The sequence below is a fragment of the Brachyistius frenatus genome, unplaced genomic scaffold (assembly GCF_029030835.1).
Source record: "Brachyistius frenatus isolate BFR_SWC_R1_liver_20210118 unplaced genomic scaffold, ASM2903083v1 Contig_111, whole genome shotgun sequence".
In the NCBI taxonomy this organism is placed as follows: domain Eukaryota; kingdom Metazoa; phylum Chordata; class Actinopteri; family Embiotocidae; genus Brachyistius; species Brachyistius frenatus.
Genome location: NW_027210710.1, coordinates 759,095 through 776,299, shown reverse-complemented (window position 1 = coordinate 776,299; position 17,205 = coordinate 759,095). Strand labels below are relative to the sequence as shown.

General features: G+C 40.9%; 1 protein-coding gene across 1 annotated transcript; it reads left to right on the top strand.

Moving 5' to 3' along the window:
* Nucleotides 1-10,360: 10,360 nt before the first annotated feature.
* On the top strand, nucleotides 10,361-15,511 carry cyc1 (cytochrome c-1). Its single transcript, XM_069712682.1, has 7 exons — nucleotides 10,361-10,480; nucleotides 12,043-12,233; nucleotides 12,459-12,585; nucleotides 12,747-12,904; nucleotides 13,013-13,173; nucleotides 13,870-13,970; nucleotides 14,595-15,511. The coding sequence occupies exons 1-7, from the start codon at nucleotides 10,400-10,402 to the stop codon at nucleotides 14,697-14,699; spliced, it is 924 nt and encodes a 307-aa protein (XP_069568783.1). The 5' UTR covers nucleotides 10,361-10,399; the 3' UTR covers nucleotides 14,700-15,511.
* The last annotated feature ends 1,694 nt before the right edge of the window (nucleotides 15,512-17,205 follow it).

The window sequence follows — 17,205 nt, the reverse complement described above, 5'->3', positions numbered from 1 at the left end:
GTGATTTGCCGTTCTTTGAAAATACTGCTGAAAACTCAGGTGTAAAAATGGTTAAAAACAGCGAGATCGTCTCGATTTGTAACACAAAAAAAGAGACACCTTATGTCCGAATAAAACAAACTGGGGCTGGCTGTCTGAACGTGGAGCCTTTCACTTCCTATCCTCTCCGCAGTGAGGAAGAATAAGTGGAAGTGACCGGACAAAAGGTAGGTCATATTGCGAGGCTTTCTTCTTCCTCTCCTTGGCTGCTCGTCCCCGTCAGGTCGCATTACGTGCAGCAGGTCGGCCGTTAAAGCCGACGACGGCCCGCGGAGAGCCTCGGCTTCGGTCGGTCCGCGACTCCGGGAGATTTAACCTACCGTCGTAATCGCTATTGACAATCGGCAGCGGCTTCCTTCCTTCCCGCTGTGTGCCTGAGTGTGTGAATGGGACATTTTCCCACCAATTACAGTTCTGCTTCTCCCCCGCGGCCAAAAGCAAGATACATTTGAGGGAGCTCTGAGTGGATACAGCACATTTCCAAAAATGTTTAGTTCAAGTTTTGTTCTCCTTGCGGCTGTCTTTATTGAGCCCCCGAGAAATATAGAACATTAATCATTAAATAATGATGCCCGTGGAGGTAATTAAGGAACTACAAGAAGCTAAATGAAATGTCTCTTGATATAAAGAGCTTTGAAGTAAAAAATGAGTGCATAAGTGCGTTCACACTGTCAAGGACAGACACATGCAGTGCACTACAAGTACCAGGATGATTCATTCAAAGCGGACCACAAAAAAGTTGACTTCACTTTCCACCCTAAGCGGTCGCCAACTTGGCTACGTAGAAGAAAGTACCGAAGTAAAGGATTTTCAAAGTAAGGCGTCGGAGGCAGCTGCAGAACACCAAACAAAAAGTGTTTATTTTTCACTAACTGCTGTTGGACAGAAGAATCAGTGTGTTTATTGAGCGTGTTAAACGGTGGGCACGAAAACACGTTAATTCCTAGGTAAAATAATTTTGTATTTTTGTGGGTGGTGTGTTCACATGCTGAGGTTAAACAACACTACTCTTGTCAAAATTCCTGCACTACACAAGTAAGAGTCCTAACACGTAAGAGCACTATTCATTAGTGTATTAAGGGAGGTATGTCATTTGGAAAGTTTTGTTCAAGACGAGCCCCACGGCTTCAGACTTAGAGCACCAAATGTGTGTTTTAGAAAATAGTCCCCAGTCCATTAACTTTTCACTTTAGTAACGGTGATGGTTGGAAAAAAACTAAAGTGACCAACTGTTTGAGGAAACTACTGAGCTTTATTTTAAAAAGTAACTATAATCTGAAATATTTAGATCTGATCACCAAAAATTGGGTTGGTAATAATTGAGAGGTGGACACATGATATTTTGGGAGCCTGAAACAAGTCTGGTAGGCTTTGTAATGGATGTTTATGGTGTATTAATGTAGCATTTTCCAGATATCAGAAATATAACTGAGGTCATGCTGAATGCAATCATATTAACAATTTGTTTTCGTACAAAAATCAAACCTACAAAAAAAAAAAAAAAAAGGGCAAAAACATCTTCATATCAAATTGAATATGATATAAATTTCCTCAGCCAACAGTCAGGTCTTCGAAACGCAGATTCTCCCACACTTGCAACAAGTGTGTTGCCGTGTCGGTACAGAGGGTTCACACCGAGCAGCCTGCAGCTGCTTTTAAATTAAATGGGCCTCAACAGGGAACGGCAGCAGTATGAACATCATTATAAAAAGACGAGTGGGTGACGAAGAAGAAATAGTGAAACCACCGTTGTGTAGCCAGGAGCTCAGCGGCAGCTTAAATTTAACGCCGAACGGTAAGAGAGGGGGGCCGGGGGTGTTAAATATGGACGAGCCACCAGTTTCTCCATATGTTTTTTAAAAAATGGGCATTTTCGAGGCCGTCCACTCGTAAAAAAACAATCTCATAGGTTTATGGACGCAGGTTGTTATGAACCATAGAAATGTTTTATAGCAATAAAGCCCTCTAGTAGAATAGCATAGAAATCATAATGTAGGAATGAGCCTTAAAAATGTGCATAGAGAGGAGGTAGGGGTGGCTGGATGGGTCAACAACAACAACAAAAAAAGGAATTCACTGCTTGCTTGCTGTTTTAAATTAATAGTTAAAACTCTCGTCCAAGACCACAGACTGGACATAAAAGTGTTCATAGCTTCTGGGTCTGAAAAACGAGACCAATGCGGAAGTGACTTGAGCTGCAATACTACCGGGTGCCACAAGAGGTCATCTCCAAAAGCGACTTCAGGGTCATTACTTATATTTTACAGGCTTTCTGAGGCATTTTTAAGGGTCTCTGTTGCACCGACTTCCAGAGTTTGACACAAAATTGAATGTGCGCCCTCCGGTCATGTCCACGGAGAAATCGCAGACTCACTGTGTCACTAACACATGTGTAAGCTGATTTTGAGAATGTTCTTTCAACCTCTGAAAAAGCACAAAAGTCTCCTGTCTCGGTTTGAGTCTCACAATAAGGTCTCATGATCCTTTATACATCCCACCACCTGAATAAAACATGCTCTTAGTGGAAATAAAACACCAATCTCAGAAATTATCCACTTTAAAAACTGAAAGAGAAAGAAAAACTGCTCCAAAATAGCCACCTACCTCCTCACCTCACCTCACCCGCACCCTGAAACTAGCGAAGCCTTCCCCACCAAAAGCCTCCCTCCTCGCACCACCACCTACTCTCCGCTCACCGCATGATGTTCATCTCCAAAAGCTCAGTTTAATTATTCAGTGATGTTGTGGGAGGTGGAGGAGACTGTTTTGATGCTCATTTTACTTGTCTGAATTAAGGATCCATCCAGGTCATGAATACACAATGACCCGCTCGTGGGTTTTCAAGGATGCCGGGTGGTGAAACGCAACTGCAGTCATTAATAAATGTATTGATCCTGTGTGCCGTGCCGCTCCGAAGGTCTTACAGCAAAACTCTGCACGGAGTCATGCAAGGTCACCGGTATGAGGAAAGGTGTGTGTGTGTGTGTGTGTGTGTGTGTGTGTGTGTGTGTGTGTGTGTGTGTGTGTGTGTGTGTGTGTGTGTGTGTGTGTGTGTGTGTGGCAGTTGTGCATGCGTTGTGTTGTGTGACGCACACAGTCGCCACACTCTATTTAATAACGAGGATGAGAGGAACTTCAACAATGTAAACAAACTCGCTTCCACTGTTAACTGCAACTCCCGACCTTTCACCTTCTATCTAATTGGAAATAGCTGCCAACAATAGGGCTCAGCTGTGTTCAAACATTTTCATTTCGGGTCCCTGAACGGTAGTTTTTTCAGTACCAATTAAAAAAAAAAAGAAAATTTAAGAAAAAGAAAACAACATCGCAATTTACGGTAGCAATCTTTCATGCAGTTTAGAGGGGGAGAGCGTAACCGAGCTTGTTTTCTGTAGCTACAATTAACAGATTGTAAAACACAATATTAATGTCAGGAATATCCCAGTAATTCTTTAAAAAGTTTATCCAAAATGAGGGTACTGACTGGATTTGCCGATTTAGCGAGATCATATTTCTTGATTATTAGCTTCTCTTCATTTCCTTCCCACAAAATCAAGAATTGAATTTAATATTTTGACTTATAAAGCTCTTAATGGCCAAGCTCCATCTTATCTTAAAGATCTTCCAGGACCATATCATCCTGACGCCTGCTTGGGTTTCCAGCAGTCTTTCCAGTATCGGTGGTTTCTTCCTGTTAAAAGACTATTTTTCCTTTCCAATATCAGAGATTTCTTCTTGTTAAAAGAGTTTTTGATTTCTAATATGTAGCAGCACAGGGCTGCCCATGCCGGGCATAGAAATCAAACCCTTTTTTTACAAACTGCATTAAAGCCAAAGCTCTGTGATGCTAATTTATCAAACAAGTTTCAGCTTTGAGAGTTTCTGAGTATCTTATAGTGAAAGATCACTGGAAAATAAAACTGAGCTGAGAAAAAAAAAAAAAAAAAAAAGCCTTTCAGAAGAGACTGGATGAACAATGAAGAGGCTGAGAGAGAATACACAAAGAGGGTAAAAGAAGATTATATGTAAGATCTAATGTACAATGATGAGCTAATGCTGCTTGGTAATATCAGTCTTTGATCCAAATCACAGCAATGGTGCACAGAAACACAGAAACAACTTCAAACAGAGGATTCGATGGCAGCGACTCACCTAATGTGCATTGCATGTATTTTTGTTATTTTATTCAGAAGTTCCTTTTATGCTCGTACACGAGGAGCCAGAGGGAGGCATTTCTCTTCGGATGAGAAGTCACTCTGACATCAGTTATCAATTTCCACAGAAGCAAACAAGACAACCGAAATTCACATTTGTTTTCTTTGAGCTGACCAAATTTAGTGGACAATCGAAACCATTTTAACGAAATTGTTCTTTGTCATGAAAATAAATTAAATCTAGATTTAGATTTAAAATATAGGCCTGTCAGAGTTATTATGTAATTGCCTGATCACAATTATTTGAGTTCAATCAATTTGCATAATGGTTGTAATCAGTTGGATTAAAACCAGCTGGATGAAATTAATAGAAATGTCACTATTACCTTTTGAGGTTTGACTGGCGTCACCTAGTCACCCTTCTTCTTCTTCTTCTTCTTCTTCTTCTTCTTCTTCTTCTTCTTCTGTGGTATAATGGCACGTGAGTGAAGAATAAGTGCAACCAACTGTTTATCTCCATTAAACAGAGATGGATTTTTAACTACATGTTTATTTCGAACCCTTTTTTCCACATGATGTTGTTAAAGCTCACGACTCTGATACGCTTCCCTCTAGTGGACAGGTGCGTGTTTTGACGTAAATAAATCCCAGATGTTTGACTTAAAATGCAAAAAACTTTGCAAACGTGCTATAAATAACCACAGCAGCTGTCAGCCAGGTTCTGTCACTTCCAGATAACATCGTCCATGTTTGGTTTGTTTACACTTCGTGGGCGGTGGGACAACCACATTTATTGCATCACCAATTTTGCTATGAACTGTGGGTAATTCCGATAGGTAAAGTCTGCAGAAAAGAGTGCTTTACGGCTTGATGATTTGACGGTGGGACGGCCTTAAGACCCTCGTGGATTTACCGGGAACGCACCTCAAAGTCAGTGAGGGTGGACATTGAGATTGGATGTCGAAAAAGTGTTTTGTGCTACGAGGACGCTCGTTACACGTCCTCTGGTACCACCGATGGTACCACATTTAAAAGAAGACCTTCGCAGCACAGTTATCGGCACTCGTGAGCGGAGGCTTGTGCAGCAGTTAAATCAACCACCTGCTCTTTTCAAGTCTGTTTATGTGCCGTCGGCGGTGTAATTAATGCATCAGATGTCACAGTCTTGGAGTGCGGATACATTTGGCTGTCAAAGAGGCGAACACGTCCGACACGACTCGAGTGACGCACGCTAACAGATGCACGTTGCATAGAACTCCGATCTGCACAGGCTACATGAATTAACAGGTCTTCACGACACACACACACACACACACACACACACACACACACACACACACACACACACACACACACACACACACACACACACACAGAAAGTGATGCACAGTCCTTAATCTCCATGACAGCTAACATGTCTGTAATTACACAGCACGTATCCGTGGCAGCCATTAAAACAATCAGGCCGACTTCAGCTGTCGGCTCTGTTTACGACTTTGTCAGTGTTGATCTATTTCACATTAAAAAGGAAAAAAAAGAAAGAGGCATTTCATTGCGACTCAATCATAAGAGATGTGTTCAGTTGCACCTCCGTAGATACACAGAATACACTCGCGGATCAACACTCGAAGATTTCATGGCTGATGGAAAAAACCAAACTTATGTCCATCGACACGCAGCGTAAAAACGTGCGAGGATGGAAAGTAGCCTCACGTAAGTCGCGCCGCGCAAACAAACAGTGTCACGTAAGAAGTAGCGTCACATAAGTAGCTTCACGAAAGTTGCTTCGTGACGCAGCATCACATCAGTAACGCTACGTTACTTCCAACTGTTACATAATTAAACTATCATTAAGTGTCGACGTTGATCTAGTCAACATTAAAAAAAAAATGTTTTAAACCTCTTTTAATCGTGACTCAATCATAAGAGACGTGTTCAGTTCCACCTCCGTAAACAAATGACCAGAATACACTCGTGAATTAATACTCAAAGATTATGTAGCTGATTGAAAAGCACCACCTTTGTCCCTCAACACGCATCATAAAAACATGCAAGAATGGCAATTATTTTAGCCGTCAGTGCAAATTTAAATCACTTCTTCTTTTAATTACTTAGATTTAATCTTTTTAGCCGATTTACCCCAAAAAATCATTTTAATGCTAATTAAAAAGCTCAACTTCAGTCTCTCTGGACAGAAAAGAACCGCTCACAACATCAGTGTTGATTTCGGTTTTGTCCATAAAAAAATAATAATTAAAAAACCAGCTGCCGTCTGTCCACACTGGAGAGCAACAAGTGCATAAAAAGATATTATTCCTCAATTATAAGAAAATGGAATTGTGACATCCGAATTATAATTAAGTCATATTAAGTGGATGTCTCCTGACACTTGTGCACAACGTTCAAACGTGAAGATACATTGACGTATAAAATGAAGCAATTATAAAAAACATAATTCATCTTAAACCTAACTGAATCTGAGTCTTCCTTTATAAGACGTATCCTTTCACTGTAAAAGCAAAAAAGGGAAATGAATGTTGATCTTTGCTCTTTTAGTTTCCGATCAGATCAAGTCAGATCCACTTGTCCAAATATGGTCACTTCCTGCTCCAAACCGCTCCGAACTAGCAAAGATGGTTAAGTTACGGTGTTTCATCTATTTTACACTGTTTTGAAATAGATTGTTGTATAAATATGGTTTGAATTTCAGGGTTTTGAGCCTATTTTAAACAGTTTTGAGCCCTTGTTGCTCAAACAGGAAGTTGCTATCAACTTGTCTTCGCTTTGTTATTCAGCCCACAGTCAGGCCAAAATGTCTGGTGCATAAAAACTAAAGACTCGTACCACAAGAAACAATAAAAGTATGAAAGCATCTGACTCTTTGTTTATGAACCTGGAACAACATCCTTCGACCTAAAAAATGATTCACTGGCAGACGAGTAAAAAAAATAAAACACACATGATGGATTCCCCTGATCTGAAAGCAGAGCTCAACACTGGTACCAGTTTCACATCAATCACCTCCCATAATGCATCAGGGCCTTGATATATATAAAACTGCTGCTGCGTGCAGTAACACACTAGAAACCGTTGTTATTGAATATAAACACACACACAGATAAAAGAAGTCTTTACTGGAAAAATTCATTTTATTACAATTAGAGACTTTTTTTAATTTAAACATTTTAAGTTATGAACTTTAAAGGTATAACATATTTAATCTGTGGGGGGGGGGGGGTATTTGCAAAGATAAGTATTTTAACCGTATATTATATAGCTGATCTATTTATTATTATAACAGTAACAAAATCTTTATATTTCCAAGTGGAAATATCCAAAACTTTCATATGTTTTATATATAACAATACACATGATATAAAACTGATATAATTGCTGAAAACGCTCAAATCGATTAGGTTTAAATTTACGCAGTCAATGTGGTCCTGACACAATAAATAACTTTACTCATTCACCGGTCAAATGTACAGAATAAAAAAGGGGTCACGCAGGTGAGTAGCTCCACGAAGGTAACACTTCTGCATTAGTTTGACTGGTGCTTTTTTAACGACGTCACCTCGTTGCACCCTTTTCTTTCTTCTACTACGGTTAAATGGCACAAGTGGAGAATTACAGTCACACACGTAGTTTATTCGGATCATTTGGACCTGCCATTGTCCGATTTTTTTTTTTATATGTTTCCATAGCAGGCTTTGAATATTGAAGTTGTAATTTAAATCATATCTTGTTTGCAAAGAAAGGCAAACAGAAATGACATTTTTTTATTTATGTTTCCATTTTCCATAAAACATTAATGGCTGTTCTTCATAAGGTGTATAAAACTATGAATTACGCTTATCATAGAGGCATAAAATCAGCAGCAAGAGACAATTCAATTGTTAATCATCAACTTAAATGTCGTGACCATAAACAGCGCTCCCTTAAGGGATGATACAATATACACTTCATCAGAACAGCTGCTGTTTTCACAGGGTAAGTCAGCGGTTTGTTGTTTTGCTGCAGTTCAGCTCAGTAAACACAGTCTGGCTCGGGGTCCCTAATTGCCGCCCGTGTGTCATTTCTGATGGGTTCGAATTTTCAGCATAATTTCGAGTCTGCAGTGTTTGTCGTGTGGCCTCACACTGAGCTCGGCCTCCCATCAAGCCGACATGACGGGCGACGACAGCGGCGGCTGATGAATAGTTTATTACCTACCTGCTGTTAAACAGAAAACATCCATCTGTGGTCGCAGTCGCAACCTACTTCAGGTCGTTCAAACAAGTTTTTAATGTATCTTAGTATTTCTGGTTTGATGTTTCTTCTTTTATTATTTAGACGTGTTCTCCATTTTCTAGCTAGTATTTCTGATGGATGTTAATGTTTGGGGGTTTTGTTTTTCAGATACTTGCTTCATTTACATATTCAAAAATAAGGAATTAAATTGATTGATGCTGGTACCTCTAGCTATGCACACAGCACCATCATGCATGGTCTCCTCTTTATATTACAAGATTTGCTCCTTAGATGCAGTACCAGTAAAGGCCACCAGATGCTGGCTCCTAAAATGTTAGTGTTGCAGACTTCAGAACATATATTTATATATTTATATATTTATAGGGGAAAACACAGACACTTTATCTTTGTTTTCTGTACCTTATGAGTGTTATTTGTCGTACACTGGGTAATACAAAATCAGCACATAAATATGAATAAGAATAAACAAATATATTTTTATCTGTAACACTTAGTCAGTTTGAACTTCACTGGTTGAGGTCGGACCTCCTGCAGGTTTGAGTTGATGGCCCTGGGTTTTTTAATCTGTGCTTCCACCTGGTGGACGATGCAGGGACAACACCTTTAACTTTTTATGATTTCCTGACATTAAACACTAACAAAATCATGGACAAATGGACAAGTCATTTAAATACTAAATAAAAGTGAGTTGCAACCCTCTTTTTTTCCCCCCACACATTGCACATTTTATTTAAGGTTTGTGAATATTTCTTTTTTATATTTACCCTTAGATGGAACAAGTGTTGCATTGAAACGTTCAAGTGGAGAATGTCATCTGTTCAGTGGATCAATAAAGTTTTCTCCTTCAAAGGCGATTTGGGGTGAAGAGCTGAGTGGTGTATCAGCTTTAAATAGCAGAGGTGTACAAAAAAAAAAAAGGTGTTTGCCATCGAGCTGCAATCTTTGCAATGTAGGTCGACTGTTATGAAGGGTCATGATTAAGCAGCTTGATGGAGACATTTCCTCTCAATTTCCTTCAAATAAACACTCTCACATCCGATTTATTAAAGCAAACAGGTCGTAAAAGATAATAATAATAATATATTAATGCTTTTGTTTGGTAATATGTTACTAAACAGTGCAAAAAAAAAAAAATCGGTTGTATAAATTGAAGTTGTGTAAGGTTTGCGTCAGGTAAATTAGAATTAGACTTTCCAGTTCCGGTCGGCGAAGGCTGCCTTCAAAATAAGAGCAGAAGACCTGCAACTGCCTACAGCCACGACACGACACATTTTTTTATGGTTGTTAATTTTGTCACAGCATTGTAGGATTTTAATTGTGAATGTAATTCGGTTCCTTTAGTCCTCCACGATAATAAACGGAATATTTGGTTGACTGTTAGTTGAGACTGAACAAGACATTTTAGGGATGCACCTCGTGCTTTGGGAAACACCGGTCAACATTTTTCACCATTTTTCTGACATTTTAAAGACCAAAAAGCTTGTAAATAAATGTATATATCATAAGTAATAGGTTTTTTTTTGCAGCCCTGGTGATATCACAATAAATTACCGTGAATAAAATCACTCAATTCAAAAAGTTTAACAAAATAACGTCCCCCTCTTTTTAAAGTTGGGTAAGTTTACGGTCCCTTAACTTTAGTAAACATAGTTCTAGTCTGGTAAGCAGGTGTTTACCCAACCCGTTTTTTAAACAGTTTTAACAGGGTTGTTTTTTTTAACAGTTTTAACGGTTTAAATAGTTTTAACCGTTTATAAATACGAGAACAGAAACAGACGAAACCAACACTACAAGCGGAAGTAGTGGCAGCGGGCCTCCATGCTTTTTATTTTGACAGTTTGTGACCGGGTGGTCCGGTGTAGACTATTTATTTTATTTTGAAGGGCTCCGACCGGAAACAGCTCGGGAACCAGACTTCGACGCTCCTTCAGCTCGGAGAACCGCAGAGGAAGAAGATGGCGGCGCTACGTGTCGCGGTGCTATCGGGGAGTCGGAGAGCTCTGCTCAACGCGCCGAAAGCTCCCCGGACCCCGAAGGTGGGCGGACGGAACCGAACCGGAACCGTGTGTTCTCTGTGTGTCGACCGGCCGGGAGGGTCGCGGGTTTAAAAACGGCCGTTTAACGCGGGAAGCGGCCGCTTTTTTTTTTTTTTTGCCGAGCTAACGTTAGCTGGCGGTGACAACCGGGTTGAGACAAGGTCACGCGTGTCCTCGCGGTTCCGGGTGTCTCCGAACAGCTGGGACTTCACCTCCACGTGGGGTTTGAACACTTTTAACGTCGTTGTCGGAACCGGAGGAACCGCTCGGATAAAGGCGCCGACAAAGGAGCCTCGACGAGCGCCGGCTCGCCGGTGCTCCGGTGCTCCGGTTCCGACCTGCCGGCAAAACGGTTCCGTTTCTCCGACCGGAGCGAAAGAAGCTCTTCTCACGTGAAGCGCGCGAGCGGTCGTTGTGTTTTTAAGTGTTTTTTAATTCAGGTCAAAAGTTCGTTTCGTCTTCGTGTTACTGTCCGGGACCAGATTAGCAGTTGAGCTAACCAGTTAGCATTTCAAGGACTGAAAGGACTTCCGGTCTTTAAACTTTCATCTTCCGGTTTACTCATCTTTTTAAAAAAATTAAAAAAAAAAAATTTAAAAAACAGAATCGGGTTCAGAGCTTCACTGAGAAGTTTTGTCTGCTGCCCCCCCCCCAAAAAATTGCATAATATTGATTTGTTGTTGTTGTTGTTGTTTTGACAGGATAATCAGATTATTTGTTTTTTCCTCATCTTCCCAGAGCCAAAATTTTAAACTGGTTTAAATTCCTTGTTTTCTTCTGATGTTCAGTAAGAAAAATTTACAACAAGTAAAAAAAAATGGGTTTAAACTATCTACCGGCATTATTTAATCAAAACAACAACAAAAACCGGTAATGTTTTACGTCCTTCAGTAGATAATAATAATAATAATAATGAACTTTATATGTATAGAACAAGGTGGGTGTTGTGTTTGTGTAAGACCGGTGCTGTCATGTGACACCTGGTTAAAGCTTTCTTATTTTGATGTAAACGTGCAAATAAGTACGTGAGAATCATGTTTTTGACGTGCTGGACTTTCCTTTTTTATATTCTTTATACTTACAAGTGCTGAAACTAAACGATTCAATTGACAGAAAAATCAATCTGCAACTGTTTTATAGTCTTATTTAACCTTTTAAGTTTTTTTTTTTTATGCAGACTCTAAAATGCTTTTCTGTGTCTTGTTTGATTGTTTTTAATCCAAATATCTCTGGAGTTTATTCAAACAAGAAAGTTTTGGATGTCACATTTGAATTTAATTTTTTTTGCTGTTTTTATGTTTTTTTAAATTGTGTGGATGAAACAAATGTCTAAATTTTTGGGGAAGGTAATCTGATGAATCAAAGATGAAGGTGTTTGTTAGTTGCATCACTACTTGCTAAAGTCAATACACAATATGGTTTGTCAATAGAAGCTATAATTCATAAATCCTTTTTTATGTTTTACTATTTCATAATCATTGGATTTACTGAATTAATAATGTGTTATTATAGTGGGATGATCTTAAATGAATAAACTTGTTTGTACCCGTTTTTCTTCGTAGGCCAACATGTCGTTCGCCACCCTGCCTCGGAGCAAGAAGGTTGCCCTGACGACACTGGGCGTGGTCACAGCCGGAGGGGCGGGGCTCGCTCTGGCGCTGCACCAATCCGTCAAAGCCTCCGACCTGGAGCTTCACCCTCCGAACTACCCTTGGAGCCACGCCGGCCCTCTGTCCTCTCTGGACCACGCTAGGTTCGTAGGACGGACACACACACACACACACATCATGTGTAATATCTAACACTGAATGTAAAAGTAAATAAAATTCTGCTACCTCAGAGGACTTGAGAAGTTATAAAGCTTCCAGGAAGAACACTTTATACAAAAGTCTTTAGCCGGTTGTGTTTCTCCACTTTCAGTCACAACCTTTGTAAGAAGTGTCTCTTCATTCATTTTCTCCGTCTCCCCTCTCTGCAGCATTCGCCGTGGTTACCAGGTGTATAAGCAGGTGTGTGCAGCCTGCCACAGTATGGAGTACCTGGCCTTCAGAAACCTAGTGGGAGTGTCGCACACAGAGGACGAGGTGAAGACCATCGCTGAGGAGGTGAGGCTGTGTGTGTCGGAGCATGTCGAGTTTCTAAAAATATTGTACTCCCAACTTCTGCCAGCAGGGGGCGACAACCATGCTTGCTGTTACACTTCCAGGTTTGTGCTCCAGGCCTTTAACTCGTATGCGTGTGGTGTTTGTGTGTTTGTGTGTTTCAGGTTGAGGTTGTGGACGGCCCCGACGAGAGAGGAGAGATGTTCACCCGGCCGGGAAAGCTGTCGGACTACTTCCCGAAGCCGTACCCGAACCCCGAGGCGGCCCGCAACGCCAACAACGGAGCGCTGCCGCCGGACCTCAGCTACATCGTTAACGCCCGGTAAAAAATAAAACTCCACCATTTAATCTGAAAGTCACGAACGGAACTCTTCATAACCTCGATGCTCACGTGATGTTGTTCCCTCTTCCTCCTCCTCCTCCTCCTCAGACACGGTGGAGAGGACTACGTGTTCAGCCTGCTCACGGGTTACTGCGAGCCTCCCGCAGGAGTCATATTAAGAGAAGGACTCTACTACAACCCATACTTCACCGGCCAGGCTATCGGCATGGCTCCGCCCATCTACAACGAGATCCTGGAGTATGATGACGGTGAGTTGTGTGTGTGTGTGTGTGTGTGTGTGTGTGTGTGTGTGTGTGTGTGTGTGTGTGTGTGTGTGTGTGTGTGCGTGTGTGTGTAATCTGCTGCCGTGCTGCAGAAATATACAATCAACCTTTTAATCCCATCAGATTTACCTTTTTTTTTTCCAGTTCTATTTTCAGTTTGTCCAATAAACATTCATTTTCACATTAATACTTTTAGAAATGCACCCAGCGAACAAAAGGCAGAACCACCAGCACTCGTATTTCTACTCACTTCCTCCTCTTGTCTGATCCGTCCCGCCTCATAAATCCACATAATCCACCCTTTGTACTACATGGATTTATTTTGCAATATTAAATGAAATACAAACCTGATCTTTTTTCTCTCTCTCTCATCCATTGATATTGAAAGTAATTCCACAGCCTTCCTTTTTTTTTTCTCTCTCTAATTTTAATTGAAAGTATTTCCTCAGAGTAGAAGAGAAGATGTCATATCACACTTTGGTTCATGGGAAACATTAACAGTTGGTTTACTATTAAAAACCTTTTGATACATTCAATTAACCAAAAATGTTGACGTTTCATGTGAATAGTTTTTTGCATTGTAAAGGTTCTCATGTTGATATAAGAGTTAAAAATATCGTCCACAGAAAATAAAGCGCTGATGGTTTTTTTTGTGGTTTTTTTTTTTGTCTGTTGCCATAGGAACCCCTGCCACCATGAGTCAGGTTGCTAAGGACGTGTGCACTTTCTTGAGGTGGGCTTCCGAGCCGGAGCACGACCAACGCAAACGCATGGGACTGAAGGTACGTCACAACCCCCCCCCCCCCCCCCCCCCCCAACCGGTTGGTGCTGGTTTGGTGGAGCTCAGCTATGTGAATAAATGTTCCAGCTTCATTATGTCAATGATGCAGAGCTGCTAGTTTGAAAACCTCCTTTTGTTCATCGTGGTACTAATCCCCGAGTTTGGGTATCGATACACAACATGATTTTTTTTTTCAGAACCTTGTTTTGGAAAGTTTTAAGTGTATTTTTTCCTGCAAAATCCCAAATTTTCAAACGTGAAACAAAAAGAGAAACCAAACAATGAATTTGCCCGAATAAAACACAATTTTAAATCAATAAAGATCTGACAAGGAAATAAGAATACAAATCTGAGCGGGTGTCGGATGACGTCCTTCAGTTATTAGAAAAAATGACGAATTTTAATGGCACTTTGGGGGCGTTAATATATTGTTTAGTGGCGATGCAGCAAAGGCTAAACATGTCAAACACTAAACATAGGACACTCTGGGTATGTGCTGTCTTCACCCCTCGACCACCTCAGAGGCTTTTAACTACTTTTATTTGACGTTTTTACCTGTTGAAAGAAAGTGTAAACGAGGTGCGTGTTTCCGGGGACTAATGTCTGCGCTGCGCTTCTCTTCCAGCTGCTGATGGGCGCCGTCATCATCATCCCTCTGCTCTACTACATGAAGAGACACCGGTGGTCGGTGCTGAAGAGCAGGAAGATCGCCTACAGACCCCCCAAGTAACACGGAAAAACTCCAAAAACCAAACACCCCCCCCCCACAACCCCCCACAAAAAAAAAAGAAAAAGTTGGGCCTAAAAAGAAACCCGGGAGGGCTGCGTTCACTGACCCCCCAACAAACACTCACACCGGGACGATCACCACAACTGACAAACACACACACACACATGCCTTTCTACCAGGGGGGGTACACACACCGGAGAGCTCCATATACCATGTTATTCCTACAGAAAATGCCTTTTTTTTGTTTGTATTATATTTTTTTTTAGGCATGGTAGAAGTGATCGCGTGACAAGAGTTTCCTGCATCTGGAAATATTTTGCGTCCAGACATTTGTGGCGTCCTTGAACGCACCCCTCCCTCAAATTATTCGTTTCGATCTGCAACGAGTCGCCGCCGCCGGTTGCAGCTTTTTTCCGACATCGTATCAGGGTCTCCGTCTCGATCGGCCGATGAGTTAATCGACTCGTCTCATCTCTGTAAGATATTCACTAACGTGCTCAGAAGTGGTTGCCCTCCTTCAAACATGCCGGCTGTTTGTAAATCCAACCTCCCCGCCCCCCCGATCTCCTCTCTCCACAGAGCAACCTATAAATCTGTGTTTTACTGTACAAAATAAATTATCTTAAAGGAAACTTTGTTTTCCGGTGTGTGTGTGTGTGTGTGTGTGTGTGGCGGTTTGTTTTTTTGTTTCCAGCATCAGAAGACGCGACGTTAACCGCCGCCCGGTTTGTCCTCATCATTTCTGCTGACTCGTTGAATTTGCGTCTACGCTTTGGCGTACAAACGTTGAATAAAGTGGCGGATGAACAAACTTTGTTGTGAGGTTATAATTTGTTGATCTCCGGAGGGAAAACGTCAGTAAACCATCGGTCTGTTTTCTGTCTGTATTTCACAAAATTACACGGGAAAAATAATTATGGTCATTAAACAACTTCACAATTCTTCTATATGACTTTTCCACAGAAATCCTCACAGCCTTTTTAACACCGAGTGTCCGGGTGCTTCCTCTTTATTACCTTCTCGTAAATCTTGATCTTCCTGTGTTTGTTTACGTGGCTGTAAACAAACTTAATATAAATTAAGTTTGTGATTTGCAACCTGAACCGTCAGGCTCAAGACTTTTTCATGAATCCAGTGGGTTTGAGAGGGTTGGACTCTGCGCTGCACTGGATGAATGAACTGTGCGAGGGGGACGGGGGGTTCGTCCACAACTCCTTGGGTCTGATGTGTGTCAGAAAATACAGACGAGGTCAATTAAAAGAATTAAAACTAAAATCAAGAGGATGTTTTTGGTGGAAAAAAAAAAAAAAAGCTGCCAGATCAGTTAAATAAACATCTGACTTCCTCAGTCGAATCACGCAGGATATTAATTTACTTGTTGGGTTACATATTATTTCTAGTGTTTATTCAGAGGAAGTCATGTTGGCCTGTTAACTCCAGGTGAGATGTTTTAAAGAAGTGATTCATACGTCGTTTAACCAGAAATAGTTTCACTCCCTTAAATCCTTTTAAAAACCACAATTTGTTGCTTTTACATTTTTATTAAAAACACACACAACATGTTAATTCCTGAGCTTTAAAGGTATTTGTTGCTACATATTTAAAACTGAAAGAAAAACCAACCTGCCCCCCCCCACCCCCACCTCCCTTACTTCCAGTCTAAGATGAACCTTTGTGGTACATTTCCTAGCACCTGTATTCACCCTCCAATCAAAAGCGACCTTTCCTCTCCACATGCAGTCATCACTTCCATCCCACCTTCCATTCAGGGATAAATAAACAAGTGTGCTGTTGGTTTTAAAGCTGCTGTGGGGCTTCATTAGGAGATAATCTGTTTCTGAAAAGGCTTTTTTTTCTTTCCGCTCCATTCAAAACTGCATTCAGACTCTCCACGAGCATCATCTGCATCACAAACACACACAGATTAGGCTAATAGCATTAGAGGATCTCTCCTGGTCCTTATTATTATTATTGCCTTTTTATTGTTATTATTATTATTGGTTTAAACTCCCGGCTTGGAACTGAAGGTTGGGTGTATTTGGAGTGTTAAAAAGGGGGAAAAAAAAGAGACAGATTTTCTACTTTGGTAATTCAGAAGAAAAGGAGGTGGATTTTTCTTTGTGTTTGTGTCAGTTTAAAAAAAAAAAAGTCTTCTCGTGCTCATACAGTGGATCACCGGAGGGAAACACACACACACACACACACACACACACACACACACACACACACACACACACATGCATACAAAAGATGAGCTCGTATGCTGTGATTTTTTATTTTTTTTATTTTTGCAGGGTTGTGGTATTTTAATTGTGAAACTACAAAACAATTTGAATATGCTTGTCTTTGGGGTGAAGACACACAATTAGCAGAGATTAGTGGGGGGGGGGGATCTCATTCACATGGTAAAAAAAAACAAACATTTCTTGGTTTTAATTGGTGGCCGGTTGTTAAATCCTCCTCTTCCCATTGGAACCAGCAGGCAGCGAGCTCGTCGTCGGACCGT